The sequence below is a fragment of the Aethalodelphis obliquidens genome, unplaced genomic scaffold, assembly GCF_003676395.1.
Source record: "Aethalodelphis obliquidens isolate GAN/ISIS:26980383/991018 unplaced genomic scaffold, ASM367639v1 scaffold40, whole genome shotgun sequence".
Classification (NCBI taxonomy): Eukaryota; Metazoa; Chordata; class Mammalia; order Artiodactyla; family Delphinidae; genus Aethalodelphis; species Aethalodelphis obliquidens.
In genome coordinates this window covers 2,229,098-2,246,357 of record NW_020837984.1, presented here as the reverse complement: position 1 = coordinate 2,246,357, position 17,260 = coordinate 2,229,098, and the positions used below count along the sequence as shown (strand labels likewise).

The window sequence follows — 17,260 nt, the reverse complement described above, 5'->3', positions numbered from 1 at the left end:
TTTATTTATTTATTTTGGCTGCACCGCACAGCTTTCAGGGATCATAGTTCCCCCACCAGGGATCAAACCTGGGCCCTGGCAATGAAAGCACCAAGTCCTAACCACTGGACCACCAGGGAATTCCCTTCTCTATACCTTTAAGTTTGCCTAGGACCGAGGGCTTTCCCAGGACACACAACTTTCAGTGCAAAAACTGGAAGAGTCCTGGGCAAAGTGGGATGAGTTGATCACCCCACCATTAATCCCTACGTAATTGTTCCATCTTCACTGCTTTCTTACTGAATTCATTTTTTCACAGATTTCACTTTCCAGTTGCCCACACCCAATAAAATATTATTAACCAGGTTTTAACTGCAAGACTTGTGGCTCCATGACTCAGTTAATTAAAGACCCTTGTGGATCCTTGAGACTTCTAATTATTTTCAGGGATTTTTTAAAAAAGGGAAATAGTAAAGAAAACAATAATATAAGTTTTTCTTTGTGACACATATAGTATAATAGCTGGCAAACTGGGAAATAGAGGGCTCCTTTATAGAAGTTGATCACTGGTTATTTGACAAATGCTGTGAAGAGAAGCCAGAGTTGTCTTCCTGAGGCAGTGACTATTAAAGGATGATCTGAAGTCTTAAATCTTTGAAAATCACAAACACACACACAAAGGTAAGGGGATGGAGGGGGACCCAGAAGCTGATCCAAGAAGAAGTGGTTGGAATGTTCAGCTTGCCCCAGGACAGAAAGCCTGGGAATCTCTCCCAACAGCCTCTCCCAAGTGGCAGCCAAGGCCTGCCACTCTGGGGTGCAGGACACAGGTACAACACATCACAAGAGCCAGAGCCCCCGGAGTAGGAGGCTTCCTCACGCTAGCAGCAAGACATCTTCTGCTCCAAGTAACTGAACACCTGACTCAAACTGGCTTGCGCCATAAGGAAATACATTACACCTCACAAAACTGGGGTGCAGAGGCAGGACAGAGTTCGCTTTTGGCTGATTTAGAAGCTCAACAATCAGGGCCACATTATGATTTTCATTGTCCCTGGGCACTTTTGCCTTCACGGGCCCCTTTCTCCACACAAAAATTATATTTTACAAACTGCAATGGTATAAGGACAAATATAATCCAGACTGGATGATATTTATTTTTTCCTTCTGACTTTAAAAATTAAACCTTTCTGGAGAAGCCCTAAAAGTATCACGAGTTCTAGGGTCAGTCGGCCCTCTGAACAATCCCTCAAGATCCAGGCTCTCTCCATGTGATTGGCCATGCGTAGTATGTATCACCCTTATGCTGCTCAGGCTGGCTTCCCTCCAGGCTGTAATATGGCTGCCAGTGGCAACTGAGGCAAAGGACTCCACTGTTCTCCTCCACTGTGAGCTCAGAAAGCCTTTTACCTAGGAAAGAAATCCTTCCTTTCAGTTCTGATTGGTCAAAGTGGGACAATGGGCTACCCTGAAACAACAGCCAGAAAACGCCATTGCTGATTTCATTACCTTAGACTAGTCAGGAGATACCCTATTGTAAGAAATACCTAAATAATCCTGGGTTATGTTACGATGGAGGAACGGTCTACTATAGCCCATCATATTATATATTGTAATACCTAAGAACAATCATTCACATGTATTTGATATTTGATTGATGAGTTTCCTTCTCAATCCCCACAACCTTAAGTAGAGTGTGTTATCCTACCCATTTTACAGAAGCAGAAACTGAGGTTTATGGAGCTTACAAGATTTGCCCAAGGTAAGATTTTGTAAATAGTACATAAAGAGGACAAAACATAAAACAACAACAACAAAAGTTAGACTTCATCAAAATTTAAAATGTTTGCTCTCAGAAGACAGCATTAAGAAAATGAAGAGGCAAAGCAAAGACTGGGAGAAAATATTCAAAAAATATATATCTGACAAAGAACTTGCAGGGAGACTGTATTTTAAAAAAAAACAAAAAACTCTTAGCACTAATAAGACAAAAAACCAAAAATAAAGAAATGGATGAAAGATTTGAATGGACTCTTCACAAGAGAAGACATAATGATGGATAATAAGCACATAAAAATGTTCAATATCATTAGATATCAGAGAAACGTAAAATAAAACCACAATGAGATGCCACTTACACACCTGCCATAATGGCTAACTTATAAATTACTGACAATATCACATAGAATTTCACATATTGCTGGTAAGAATGTAAAATGGTACAGTCACTTTGGGAAACATTTTGGCACTTTCTTATAAAGTTACACATACCCATACCATATGATCCAGAGGTCCCACTCCTAAGTATTACCTAAAAGAGAGGAAAACTTCTGTCCACACAAAGATTTCTACATAAATGTCCATGACAGCTTTATTCATAAACAATCCAAATATCCATCAACAGGTGAACAGATAAACAAACCAGGGTATATCCACACAATGGAATACTAGTCATCAATAAAAACGAATGAACATCTGATACACCTAACAACAAGGATGCATCTCAAAAGCATGCTGAGTGAAGGAAGACAGACACAAAAAAGTCCATACTCTAGGATTCCATTTATATGAACTTCTGCTGAGAAATGGCTGCAGGGGACCGAGGGTATAAGCAAGGAGACCAATTAGGAGGCTGTAGTAATTCGCTTGGAAGATGGTGGTGGCTCAAGCCACCGTGGTTGTGAACGAAGTGATGAGAAGTGGTTCAGTTCTGGATACAGTTTGAAGATGGAGCCAACAGAGTTTTCTGAAGAATTGAATGCAGGGTGTGTGAGAAAAACAGAAATCAAGGATGATACTGTGATCTTGGATCTGAGCAAATGGAAAGATAAAATTGCTATTCACTGAGATGGTGAAGCAGGTGAGTAGAGCAGGTTGGGAGAGAGGGTGAGAATCAGCAGACCCGTTCAGTTTCAAATAACCATTAGGTGTACAGCTGAAGACAGCAAGTCAGTAGTTGGATGTACAGGAAGAGTTCCAGGCTGAGAATAGAAATTTGGGAGTTTTAACTCACTTTTTCTGAGGAAAGGGCTGAAGATAGGTAAAAAGAATTCAAAAAGTAGAAGAAAATGTCTATACAGATCTTTTACTGTACAAAAGCAAAGATTCAATTTTTTAAAGTCTGGAGGTCATTAATGATTGGGAAAACAAACATTTGAATTTTGGTACCAAAATCTTCAGTACTGTTAGCAAAACCCCATGTACTAAAGTAAGGTTCAGGCTCATGAAGCTCCTCTGATCTTGTCCAATATTGCGTGGCTTGCAGCCAAACTGGCAGCACTGGCGACCCATTGCATACCCCAGAGATATGGAGAGAGGCTTCCATCTGGCAGTCTCTCTCTCTTGCCCTCCCTGCCGTCTCCCTGCCCCTCCTCTGGTCTGCAGGGAAGGGGAAGGAGCTGCTGAGGTCAGAGTGAGTACCTTCAGCTTGCATATTGTCTCATTTGTCTCGTTCATGAAACCGTATTTGCTTCAGAAGGCATGACTCTTAATTTGTTTGGAGGCAAACTCTTAATCTGACTTTAGAGTTAGAGCTTTCAAAGATAACTGCAATCTGTGTGGTAAGATTTGAAGAAGCCAGAAAAAAATATTTTTTTTTCTCTCCAGATTCCTGAAATTCCACCATTAGTGTGAAAGGTGAGAGTGAAATGCCCAAAGTTGAATGACCAGTACTGGAGACTCCCACAAGGGAACGAGAGGAGAGAAGAAAAGCAGTAGATGAGACAAGGGGCCCATAAAAAACGGGGTTTGAGAGACCAGAGGACAACCCAAGCTCACGATCTTGTGAGTGTGAGTTCTACCTGGGCCATCCCCAAGCCCTCACACATAGTAAGTCACAGATACTGGTGGAATGAATGAATTCTCTTTTTTCTACCTTTGAGGAAGCAGGCACTTCCCCACCCTTCAAAAAGAAAAAAAAGTATCTTAAAGAAAAGGCGAAAGAACCAGTTCTACAAATGGAGTTAATTTACTCTCCTAGGATTCACCTATTGGGGAATAATAATAATAATAATAATAATAATAATAATAATAATAAGAAGAAGAAGAAGAAGAAGAAGAAGAAGAAGAAGAAGCAATTTCTCAGGATGCTCACAAGCTCTACTAGGAGAGCCTTTTTCCACTCCGCGGCGCACAAGAAATTGCCTGGGAGGCTGGAGCATCACCAAGGCCGATTCAAACCCCAAACGTCACATGCCAAACGTGCCATCTTCTGCCTGGAGTTCCGGCGCGTCTGGGAACAAAGAGTGAGGGGATGGCAGGGGAGGGCAGGCGGGTGGTGGAGAGCCCCTGTAGAAGGGGGCGCAGACCCAGCTGCGCAGCGCGCACTCCCGCCCGGTTTGCAGCCCTCGGCTCAGCCCTTTTGCGCCTCCCTCAGCTCTCTCCTCCACCCCCCTTCGCCCTCCCCTTTCCCTCCTTTTCTCCTCCTCCTCCTGCCGCCGCCGCGGCCGCTGCCAGACCTCGCCAGTTCAGACCCACGGGGCTGCCCTCCCCTGCTCTCTCCCCTCGCTGCCCGGGCCCGGAGCGCAGAGCGGCCGCGCAGGTAGGAGCCCCGAAGCGGGGGTCACACCAGCTTGCCCAGTGCCCGCGGGGCCGCGCGCCGAGGAGTAAGTGGGGTGACCTGAGGGGTGCAGTGGACCTGAGAACTGCCGCACACTGTGCAAGATCTCTCAGGCAGAGAGGGAGGTGGAGGTGTGTGGTCTAGGAATGCGATCTGTCAGCATGTGCGAGTACGGGGTGACATCTGTTTGGATGGGCATGTGTGTGCGTGCCGACAATCAGCCGACAGGGCTTTGCCCATAAACAAGGTTTTGAAAGTTTCAGGGGGCCAGAGATTTAAGCCGCACCTGGATTCCACAGGAGCTGGTTAGAAACTGGAGCGCTGAGCAGCTCCCCGGGGACGGCTGCCTGATAACATACAGTTGAGAAAAGGGACCTCGCCTCCCTGGGGGTGCCTGGCCGGCTGCCCTGAAATTGGTACTTCGGGCCGCTGTGTGGTTGCCCAGTTCCGGCCCTAGGCAGCCCCGATTCTGAAGGTAGCATTTCGGGGACCGAGGGACTGATAAGGCACGAGGGCATGAGACGCTTTGGGCTGCTCCTCTACACAACCTGGGGGTTTTAAACAAAGCTGCGCAAAGAGAACGCCTGGAAATGCCACTTTGAGAGTTTGCGCTGGGGAATGTAAGAAGGAGCTCTGAAGGGCAGGTATTCTATCCTAGGGGAGGAGATTGCTCCCGAGTTTTGTTCTGGTGTTTTGTTTAAAAAAAAAAAAAGAAGAAGTTTGAAGCTAAAGTAATTCATATTTGTTCACAGGTTTTTCTGCTGAGCTGTGCAAGGAACTTAACTAGCTGGAGGTGAGCTTATAGGGAAAGCCTTAACGTTCAAGGGAATATGAGATTTGCTGCCCCACTTCAGCCCTCGGAAAAAAATGAACCGACTCCTTTGAAATTAATGACACTGTACTCTTTCTCTTTCACTCCCTTTCTCGAGCCTGTTGTGTAGGTGCAGTATAAAATGCACGCTGTATATCTTTTGTATATATTTCAGCGAAGCCGGACAGAGTAAAGTGAAATGTAATTCTGCAGCCGTTTTACAGTCTTTGGTGCCTCGTTTGGCCAAGGGAAGGTTGAGGAGGGGGAGGGGAGATGAGAAAGTAAATTGGAAGTTGGGTATGATGGAGCCTCAGCCTCCTCCGCCTTCGCTATCTTGCTTGTTACTTTACAGCTGAAGTTTTATTTCCCCCGCAGCAGATACTAAGGATCGGTTTGTGCTGTGTTTTCTTTGAGATTCACGATGGTGAAAGCCCTTTTCCTAATTATGCTGACTCTGGCGTTGGTCAAGTCACAGGACACCGAAGAAACCATCACGTACACGGTAAGGGGTGATGGAATTTGAGATAAGTGCGGTTCATAGGGATTCTGTGGCACAAGGGAGACTTTATCCACTCCTGCCAGTCTATGTGGGCTGTTCGCTGTGGTGGATAATAAACGTTAGCAAGTTTCATGTTTAAGATTCGTTGTAAATTGCCTGTCCTTTCAAAACTTCACTTAGTGTAGCGAGGTGGATGGACCTAGAGTCTGTCACACAGAGTGAAGTAAGTCAGAAAGAGAAAAACAAATACCGTATGCTAACACATATATATGGGATCTGAAAAACGGTACTGATGAACCTAGTGGCAGGGCAGGAATAAAGACTCAGACGTAGAGAATGGACTTGGTGGGGGGTGGGTGGGGGCGGGGGAGGAGCTGGGGCGAAGTGAGAGAGTAGCATGGACACATATACACTACGAAATGTAAAATGGATGGCTAGTGGGAAGCTGCTGCTTAGCACAGGGAGATCAGCTGGATGCTTTGTGACGACCTAGAGGGGTGGGATAGGGAGAGTGGGAGGGAGGTCCAAGAGGGAGGGGTTATGAGGAGATATGTATACATATAGCTGATTCACTTTGTTGTACAGCAGAAACCAACACAACATTGTGAAGCAATTATACTCCAATAAAGATATTAAAAATACAACAACAAAAGTTCTCTTAGATCACCATTTGAGACAGGGACAAAAATGCAAGGATTTGTGCAAGGCCAAAAAGGGAAACCCCTTTAAAACAAAACACAAAGTAAGCTACATGTTTCTGACACATTAAACAAATTAATGGGTATAAGTAATTGGAAAACCTGAATTCCTGTATACATGCAGATGAAACCAGAACTCAAGGAGTAAGACAAGTCAAATAGGAATGTTAAACATCACAAATGCCCATCACCTCATTTGTGCATGTGACTTATGTTCTCATGTAAGTGGACTTTCTTGACTTCATAAAGGCTATTATTCATTTACAGTATAACTGATAACTCATATAAATGCCATTCAGATAGACTTTACGTGTTACCAGGATGTGATATTTGGCAAAATGGCTTTAAAATGCATTGTATGAAATTTGGTTTTGCATTTTCTAATTAGTATATCTGATATTTCCAAGTAATTTTGATTAGTTAGTTAACTGTATGGATATAACAAATGTTTAATACAATATTGAATATATCATCTAACCCCTCCCACTGCCAGGAATGGATATGGTGAGAACAGAGGGCAGTGCTTACCTCACTTCTGGTGAGTTTGTTTGCACCGCTGTTTTGTGTTTTCTAGTCTTTAATCAGTGTTGTGAGGCAAATGACATTTGTCCTGGATCAGAATATGAAAAACATATTTTTCTGCTTGCTCCCAATTTAAAATTAAGTAATCTCACTCAAAAGAATGTGAAAAATTTTTGAAAATAAAACTCTTAAAAGTGAGCTAATGTCAATTACTGATAATAAACATTATCTCACTTTTTTGATATTATCCCTAGAATGTATTCATCTGGCAAATATTCCTTGTTGTTTAGATCAACTATAAATCAAATGGAGTTTAATATAAATATTTTGTTAACTTAATGGTAAATGTAGTTGCTTCCTCTGCTGAAGATAAATAAAGCAAGATAAATGAATACATGTGTTGTTTATCTTCAAATGAAATTGTTTTGTTATTCAGGCTAAACTTACTACCTTCTTAGGGAGCTAAAATTAAATTAGCTACCCACTTTTATATTCATCTAATAAAACATTTTATTGCTTTTACAATTGCTTATCTTGTACCCCCTGCCCATTGCTAATCACCTAAATCTTACTCATCTTTAGCAGAGAAAGTTCCCTGTGGATTAAACACTGTAGTTTTAAGACCACTAACTAGGGTTCATCATATTATAACAGGTTTCCCAAATATGACACCCTTTTTGTGCTAAGATTAGAGCTATTCTCTTTTGAATTGTGTATGCCTATTAGTTCATGGCTAAAGGACAAAATGTAGCTATATTTTTAGTAATTCCACTGTGGAGACACTGTCTCCTTTCATCCTCACAGCAAAGTATGAGGTAAGTGACATCCTCTTCCTTCTGCTGATAGTGGAACTGAAGATCAGAGAGGTATCTAACTTGCTTAAGACTACACAGCCAGTAAGTGGTGAAACTAAATTCACTCTAGGCTTGTTTAATAGTAGATCCATATTGAATGTACTGGAACTGAAGACCTAAAGCAAACTGCAAATCTTCTCTATTTAGCATACAGATTTATTCAAGTGCACTGTCATTTTGCCTGGCTTGAAAGATACTTTTCAGAAGGATGGGTTCATATCCACAAGACAGCCTCATATTCTTTCATGTTAAAGATAGGGTCCATTCAGTTATTCACTCATCAAGTATCTGCCGTGTGCATAAGCAACGCTCATCACTATCAAAAGAATTTAAGTTTACTTGCTTACTAAAAAAATTCAGACCTTAACCTTAGGGAATTTACCTTGGGAAAATACTTTTGAAAAGTACAAAGTATTATACATGTTGCTAAAGAAATACAAAAGCAAGGAGGTAATTAATGTTCATACTGGTATATTGAAGGAGGTAGAACTCTGTGCTGGTTCTTGAAGGAAGACTTTGGATTATTCTAGAAAGGCTGAAGAGACACCTGAATCAGAAAAAGTGGCATAATCAAAGGCTAGAAGTGAAAACAGCCAAGTCAAGTCCAGGAGGTGACAACAAGCTAGGTAGTGGGGAGAACCTAGAGATGGCAATAGTGGGAGATGAAAGGTCTACAGGCCACTGTGAGCCCTTAGATGGAGGGGCAACGTAACCAAGAGAGCAAAGAAAGATTGTCATGGAGGCTTGTGTGCAGCATGTAGAGATATGGAGACCACCTAAGGAGACTTGCCTACTCATGAGGCCAGGAAGGCTTACACCAACGTGGGAGAGATAAAAGTAGAAACAAAGTCAGAAGAGCTTGAAGGAAAATAATTGGAAAAGTTGATGTTAAAGTTGTAATTCTGGGTGCTGAGAAAGGTGGTAGTGCCTTGGACAGTGTTGGGGAAACTAGAAAGAATTAGTCTGGGAGATAAAGTGAGTTTAGCTTTTACCCTGTTAAGTCTCAGAAATCAGTAAAATACCTAAACTCATCTCTCTGTCTCCATTCAGCTATATAAGTAAATTTACTATTTACTTACTTGGCTCTTACAAAAGAATTTAAGTTTATTTATTTGTTTACTCTACTTTTGCTCAATCCTTCCTGAAGCCTCTTCCTCAAATCTGCATCTGATCAGATGTTTTCTTGAGCTTAAAATTTCCTCAGAGGCCTCATCACTTATACCAGCATTTCTCAAGAAGTAGCCCATAGATGACTTGTATCAGAATCACCTGAGATGCCTGCTAGGAATTCAGATTCCAGGCCCCCAACCAAACCTACAGAATCAGAACCGTTGGTTGGGCCCAGGAATCTGCATTTTAACAAGCACCAGAATGATTCTTAAGCATAATGGAGCTTGAGATTCACTGACCTTTAAGGTAGAATTCAGTTTCCGTCTATCCCAAAGAAAGGCTTCCCAGGTTTGGCCCTGCCTACCTCTCTAACCTCACTCCACCCACCCAGGAATACTTGTAACTCCTTCCTTCTTTAACAACTCTGCGCCTTTGCTTACATGGTCCCTTATCCTAGACTCCCCATATCTCTCTGGAAAAAAGTCCTGTAAGGCCCAATTCACTTGTAACTTCGCCCATAAAGCCTTCCCTTACACCCTGTCATGTCCACCCACAGCCCTGGGTAGGGTCCATCATTCCTTCCACAGGTAGACTTGTGTCACGACACCTGACATCTTGCTCCAACTTATCTACCTGTCTGTCTCCTCTTCAGGCCTGTGAGCTGCTTGAGAACAGGAACAAGGTATTAATCATCTTTGCTTTCCCAGGGACTAGGGTGGTGCCTGGTGTGAGAAGGTACTTGACAGATGGTTCCTTCAGTGAGTGAACTAGAGAGGACCCATAGGAACTAAAGCTAGAAGGCAGGCCATGGTGTGAGAAGGAGGCTCAGGACTCTACTGAATAGGAATGATAAGGAAAGCCATGTCTGGAATGCTCTAAGAGGATTTGGAGAGAGAGAGGAAATTGTCAAGGGCTGAAGAAAAGAACTCAGCTGAATTTTTTTTTTTTTTGGTAAAATTTACAGTGTGGAAGAAGGGGCAAATAAAGCAAAAAAGCAGTCAGAGAGATTGCAGAATATTAGTATTGGGACAGAGAGAAAGGAATTCCAAGAAGATGGTTATGGGCAACTGGACCCAACGCAAATACAACAAAAGAGTTGAGACAGCTGGTGATTGAGAAGGGATCCCTGAAGCGTTCCAGTGCACAGATGTGTCTTTTTAAAATAGCTACAGAATGGTAAACCCCCCATCTCATCATCTATCTAGGACTCTAGCACAAAGATTGTTGCCATAGTATGAAGCTTTTACAGTGACTTCTCAGAGAATGGATACTCAATTAACTGTCTCCTGGCCCCATCTTGATGTTTTCTTCACAGCAATGCACAGATGGATATGAGTGGGATCCTGTAAGACAGCAGTGCAAAGGTGAGCCAACTTTCAAAGACTTCCCATCTGAACGTAGCTCTGTCTCCATCTCATATGTCCTTCATGTCCTGCCTGTATTATACCCAAAAGGCATAAGCATATATTTACATGTTGAGTTTCCCCTCTAAGAAGATTCCTGACTTATTTTATTACTGACCACAGATATTGATGAATGTGACATTGTCCCAGACGCTTGCAAAGGTGGAATGAAATGCGTCAACCACTATGGAGGATACCTCTGCCTTCCTAAAACAGCTCAGATTATTGTCAACAATGAACAACCACAGCAAGAAACACCAGCAGCTGAAGGTGCGGGTGCAGCTACAAATGCAGCTGTGACCTCTAGTACAGGCACTGGGGGTGTAGCAGCCAGTGGCATGGCAGCCAGTGGAGCGGTGCCTGGGGGTGGTTTTGTCGCCAGTGCTGCTGCTGAAGTGCAGACTGGCCGAAATAACTTTGTCATCCGGCGGAACCCAGCTGACCCTCAGCGCATTCCCTCCAACCCTTCTCACCGGATCCAGTGTGCAACAGGCTATGAGCAGAGTGAGCATAACGTGTGCCAAGGTAAGCACGACTTTCAATGCTAATGAGAAAGTTCTTGCCCAGGTGCACCTGTGGTGAGGATGACAACAGCTCATACTTACTGAGAGCTTCCCACTCGCCAGACTTTGTGCTAAGTGCTTTGCCTGCATTATCATATTCAATCATCACAATAGTCCTAAAAGGTAGTTGCTGCCAGTACCATCATCATTTTGCAAATGAGGAACTGTGTCTCAGAGAGGTCATCAGTGGTTCTCAACCTTAGCTGCACATATTTAGGGTCACTTGGGAGCCTTTAAAACTTCTCCATGTCCAAGCCACACCCCAGCCCAATTAAATAACAGTCTCTGGGGGGTGGGTTCCAAGAATCAGTATTTTTTTAAAACTCCCCATGTGGTCCCAGTGTGCAGCCAAGTTTGAGAACTAGGGGTCACACAGGTGGTGAGTACAGAGCCAGCGTTCAAACCCAGACAGATGGGCCCAGAGTCACAGCTGTCAAAAGAAGCAAATTATTCATTTGGAATTTGAAATTGTGCTGTCAAGCTACTCCACAAATGTCCGCCTTTAAGGTCTCAAACTTTCTTTTTATTGAACTTGCCACTGACTTGTTTTCCTCACAGAGGAATAAAGAAATGGGACTTCTGCTTCTCATTACCTTTGAGGGAGTGTCCCCCACTCGCATTTATATCTATTTTTAAGCTCTCGTTTGAGCACATTTCGCTTATATCACTTGCACCATGGCACTGTCCGCTTGGGTTTTTCTGTTTATTTTCACAAAGAGTACACATCACTGTGTATTCTAGAAACAGCTGTAGACTCATGCTAGCAAAGTGATAAGAATCTTGGGCTTTGAAGACATGTAGGATATTAACTAACTGGACTGTGCTAAGGGATTTTCTTCCTCTTTGCCTACTTAGCAAACCCTTTTAGATCTGCCTAGTGTGGCAATAGAAGCTCCAGACTACTTTTTCACTACCAGGGGCTGACTGGGTAAACCCCATAAGACACCATAAGTGCCTGGTACCCCCTGGCCAATGGAAAGGGCCCAGGAGTTCTTACCTTCTACCTGCCTGAATGAGGAAGAGCACCTTCCTCCCTCAACACTGAAGGGTTCAACTGGGGTCACCTAGCTGCTGCATTAAGTGAAGGAAGCAACTGCTGGTCCTCTAGAATGCTGCCCCTTATTCACCAGTGTTGAGTTTTATCTTCTGTATAAAATATAGTAGATTTTAAATGGTTTATAAATGAAGTAAGGAAACCTATCAGGCTCTGACTTTTATTATTTTATATTTTGTGTTCAAATTTTAAGTATCCCACATCAAGAGCTAACCCATGCTGTGATGGTGTCACTTTTCAGAGAACCTATCGTATTAGCATCTGTTCTGTGTTACTGTCATGAGTCAGAATTCCAATATTGATGATGAATGCTTCAGCATCTGCTTGATATTCAGATATTTAATTTAAGGATTATGTCAAAGAGATAACCTCATGAGGTTATTTATATATATAAATAAATAGATATTTACAAATAAATATATATTTATATAAAATATATATGGTGTGTGTATTTGAGTGAATACTGGTTTAAAAATACCTTGAATTTATTTAAAATACCAACTGTTAATTGTGTTATTTAAATATATAATTATACTGGAAGGTTTGGTGGTATTTTTCCTGAAACTGAAAAGTTTTACTGAAATTTTTGAAGTATTGACTTTTACATACTGAATTAATTTTTACACTTCAGATGTAGGTTTTAATGGTACTTAGGAGAAGAAAACCCAGGTAAATGAATGGATCGTTTATCAGAAACTGTCAAAGTAGTTTATGGTCCACCATTGACAGTTGTGGTTGAAAGCAAGAACAATGCCTAGAATCGAATGAAAAATTTCTAGAATAAAACATATTCAGGATTTACAACATGCATTGGTTACAGTAGAAACTGTATAATAAAAAGTGAATAATAAAAATGAAATCCTATTTAATTTTTCTTAAAGATTTAGACTATCTTACAAAGTAAGTTACTTTTAAAATATTTATAATCCTTACTTCTTTGGGAATTTCTTTTTAATTTTAAGCTAAAACTATTAAATGCTTATGGTAGATGCTAAATACATATTCATTGATTGTGTGCACACAGGGCATTTCCAACCCAAACTGTTTTGTATAATTCAAGTAATTTCAAAAATTTGGGATTGGGGGTCTGTATCATTAAAAGTAGGGTTAAAAGTTTTTTGGATGACTTAAGGCTTAAGTTGGATTTCTTCCCACCTCACAATTTTGCAAAGTGCCCATAAATGTGGATTTACTTAATTGTTGATAAAAGGGGGTTATTTCATATGATAACAACAGGATAATCTGTCTAGGGAATCTGACTAACATAAGTCAGGTCACACTTGTGCCCGTTTATTATTGAGCCAATCAAACATGCAGTCCAGTTTCTTCTGATTGCCTGCAGATGTATGACATTCTCATTCCAGGCCAGCAGCACAAAATAATATTTTATAACCAATGTGAAAGTGTGGGGACCTCCGCTTGAAACAATAATGTGCTCCAAGGACCTACATTACTGACATCATTGTGGAGTTTGAGGAGACTTCTGTTTTAATAAAGATCTCCACTCCCTTTTAAATGTTGCGTACTTATGACCAGTAATCCAAACATATTTACCATGGTTGCTGGATCAGAATAAATGAATGCCTGTAGATGGGTCGTGTTTGTATTACAATTATTTCTTTTTCTCACATATATTTTTCAACAGGTACAGTTTATCAGTACATAACTTAAAGCTGACGACATTTTTAATGTAATGGCTGAAATCTGAACTGTGTTTCAGTGTTAAAGTCAGTCGTGCCTTTGAATGCACTATTACCAATCACAGTTGCCACCTATTTAAATACCACTAGATATTTTAAAATGTATTCTATTTTAGGGACTCCCCTGGCGGTCCAGTGTTTAAGACTCTCAGCTCCCAGTGCAGGGAACGTGGGTTCAATCCCTGGTCGGGAAACTAAGATCCCACATGAAGTGCAGCACAGCCATAAATAGATAAATAAATAAATGTATTCTATTTTATAAATATATTTTTAACCAGCTTTCCATGTTTTAACATTTAGTGAAAACATGATCCTTTAAATTTTATTCATCTATTTGTCCAGAGTTTTTCAATTTTGTGCAAAACCAAGGGGTTTAAAATATAACATCCAAATATCAATTCACAGTAAGCAGTTTTTCTCAGGTAATTTTTGCCAACTGAGTGTGATACTGGGGAGGCCATTCACACTGAGAATTTCAAAGACAGGTCCCACCTTTGGCAGCTATCGCATTACATGAAGATCATTTCAGTGTTACATACCTGGAGTCATGTAAAAATTAAGTTTTAGAAATTATTCATTTCTCCATGAAATATTATCTACCTCAAAGACAACAGATATTCATCTGCTCCAAAAGGAAGTTGGATCTTTAGTGCATAGTCACTATGTTATCTTCTTCAAGGGATGTGGAGTTAGAAATCACTAGTTCAAGCTGAGAAAGAATTTTTTTTATCATATATAAGTTTCCAAGAGCCCCATTCTTGTAGGAAAAAAATATCATTTGGGAACTGGCAAATAAGAGAAAGCATCAATTGCCCAATTCAAAGGAATTTGTTCACTTAATTGAATTTTCAAAAAATTAAATGTAGAATATTTTGCATAACTGGCAATTAAGTCATTACTAACCTCATGCAGGTTTTACAAGTATCATTACTAACTTGCTAAAGAAACCATACCATCAAAAAATGAACTTGATACAAACATCTAATGAAGCTGATTGTGGAGCCAATTCCAGAGTGCAATACCTGGCTTGTGTTATATAAGGTATAACTGAGAGATGTGAAAGCATACCCTAGAGTTTCCAACCATCCCTGTCTACCCAAGATTTTCCTGGTTTGAAAACTTAATGTCCCACATCGCTGGAAATGCCTCAGTCCTGGGGAAATGGCATTGTGGATCACCCTAGCAAACCCCCAATAACCAAATGTCCTGCACATCACAGCCAACAGTGAAAAAACGAATGTTAGAACCACTTTTTCAGGTTAAGGCATTGTTTGTCCAGTAAAACTGTTTTTTCAATTTGTTTTGAACTTTGAAAAACCATGTTTCATTGATCTTTATGTACCTGGACAGAGCCTTTCTTTGCAGTTATCAGGATCCCGCCAGTTTGTCAGTTTCCACATTGTTCTAGATTGCATGTGTAGGATACCTGTACATTAGCACCTACATACTTAGATACATGTCATACCATAGTTAGCTCGTCTTTCCTCATTTCCACTGGGAAAAATTTTACCACTCAGCTAAATTAAATACCATACTTCAATTATAAAGTTTTATTTGCCAAAATTTTTTTTTTCAATTTTCAATTGTATTTTCAATGATTTTATTTGATTTGTATTATTATTACCTATGACACAGGAGCAACTAAAAAGCTAAAAAGGAAAAACTGTTGCCTTTTGGAAAACCTAAAGGAATGAAAAAATTACACTCAGGGTTAAAAAGCTCTAAGCTCTTGGGGACCATCTATTATCCTCCTCACGTTTCTTTATAAACATAAGGATAACTAAAATACTATTTTGAAAAGGAAAAATGTTATTATCTATACATCTACTTTAAAAAAGAGAAACTTGAACTAACATGTACAGATTCTCAGATGCTAGGGATGTCTCTCTTCGGCTTCTTTCATTTGAAACTTAAATGATCACATATCCAAAAGGGGATTTATAAACTATAGTGTAATCAAGTAGCTTAGCATACTTGGCATTGTCATTACCAAACAACTTTCAAACACTACCCTTTTGCTGATCCTCACTAATGTCATTAGGGTCTCTGTTTTCTCCTGTTAGTTTTGTGAGGAAACGCCTAATTTTTGTTACATGTAATTATACAGCCCAGCGAAGAGCTTTGAGCTCAGAAAATAGATATTTTGCAAAAGGAAGACTATAATTGAGTAAATTATGATATTAACAGAAAAGAAATATTTCAAGCACAAAGTAAAATGGGTATTAACTTACTACTAGTTCATTGTGTTTACTTGTTAATTACCTTTGAGTATCTGAAAATTCTCTAAGGCCATATAAATGGATAGGAGTTGAGTTTATAGGGAAAACTTAATTACTTTTAAAATAAACTGATGCAGTGTAATTGCATTGATTTCCTCCTGAAAAATCTAGCATTGTTTCATAATTTACTTTTCCAAACACTGTAGTCATAAAATTTCAGTTAATTTAAGACTCATTTTTAATATACATTTTATAGATAATATGTATATCTGATTCATGCATAGTCAGAAAATTCTTTAAAATTCCTTCATAAAAATTGAGTGACAATTATTTGAGGTGGAAGGATGGAAGAGGTCAATATGATCACTCTTCTGCAACAGAAGACTAAGTTGTATAACTGTTTAACTCAATGATTTTCAAAGTGTGGTCCCCAGATCAGAAACATTAGCATTATCCTGTAACTTATTAGAAATGCAAAATCTTGGGCCCCATCAGACCTACTGAATTGGAAACTCTGGGGATGGGGCTCAGCAATTTGTGTTTTAATAATTCTATAATTTTGATCCCTGCTGAAGTTTGAGAACCAATGGCCTAACTTAATCTTAACTTCAGGAAGCTGCATTCAATTATAAAAACGAGAGGGCAAGGTCAGAATACTTTACGTGGGATATGGGAAGTAATGAAGAGAAAACATGTAAAATATACATTCTACTTATAGGACAGAATAATATTTCCATTTCATTTCTCTCACCTATCTTGTTGTCATCACCAGTGCTCTGATCCCTAAATATTATTGGCCGTGAGTCCTGGTTAGGACTATATCCCCAAACCAAGGACACATATGTGCAATCTAGAGGAAAAGGGGACATTTTAACCAGAAAACAAGAGATCTTGCACCTGTCTATAAAACCTGCAAGTGTAAAATGCTGTAACTGCCCTTAAATTGTCAGTAAGTGAAACTTGCAGTTATGTTTTGGCTATAGTAAGGATTGGTGCTGTGATGCCCCTACCTTCTATAGGCATCCCCCTTATACTCAAGGCACAAACATTGTTGTTTGGAGGTTCAGTTCATGTAGAGTTGTGAAAGAGGAGGAGGTTGACTCTGATTTTGGCCTTAAAGTGTGTTTTGGTTACCAAAGTGATAGGAGATCCTTTCAATATCTGATGCACAGCTGACCTCTCCTTTAGATTCTGTGAATATCATCAAATATTAGAAGAGTATTCACATAAGTATCTTCTGTTCAATTTAAACTTTATCACAGATTTACTTCCCATCAAAGACAAGAAGAC

General features: G+C 40.3%; 1 protein-coding gene and 1 long non-coding RNA gene across 17 annotated transcripts in view; one reads left to right on the top strand and one right to left on the bottom strand.

Moving 5' to 3' along the window:
• The window catches only part of LOC113633533 (uncharacterized), a 228,734-nt gene that overhangs the window by 198,851 nt on the left and 12,623 nt on the right, over positions 1-17,260 (bottom strand). The window lies entirely within an intron of this gene.
• Positions 4,397-17,260, top strand: part of EFEMP1 (EGF-like fibulin extracellular matrix protein 1) — a 68,258-nt gene continuing 55,394 nt past the window's right edge. The window contains exons 1-5 of one of the 11 annotated variants that reach the window (XM_027131716.1): positions 4,397-4,519; positions 5,290-5,330; positions 5,763-5,850; positions 10,347-10,395; positions 10,558-10,959. In XM_027131716.1, the coding sequence (XP_026987517.1) occupies positions 5,770-5,850; positions 10,347-10,395; positions 10,558-10,959 (532 nt within the window). In that variant the 5' untranslated portion in view covers positions 4,397-4,519; positions 5,290-5,330; positions 5,763-5,769. The other 10 variants (XM_027131719.1, XM_027131718.1, XM_027131724.1 and 7 more) reach the window with 10 other exon arrangements.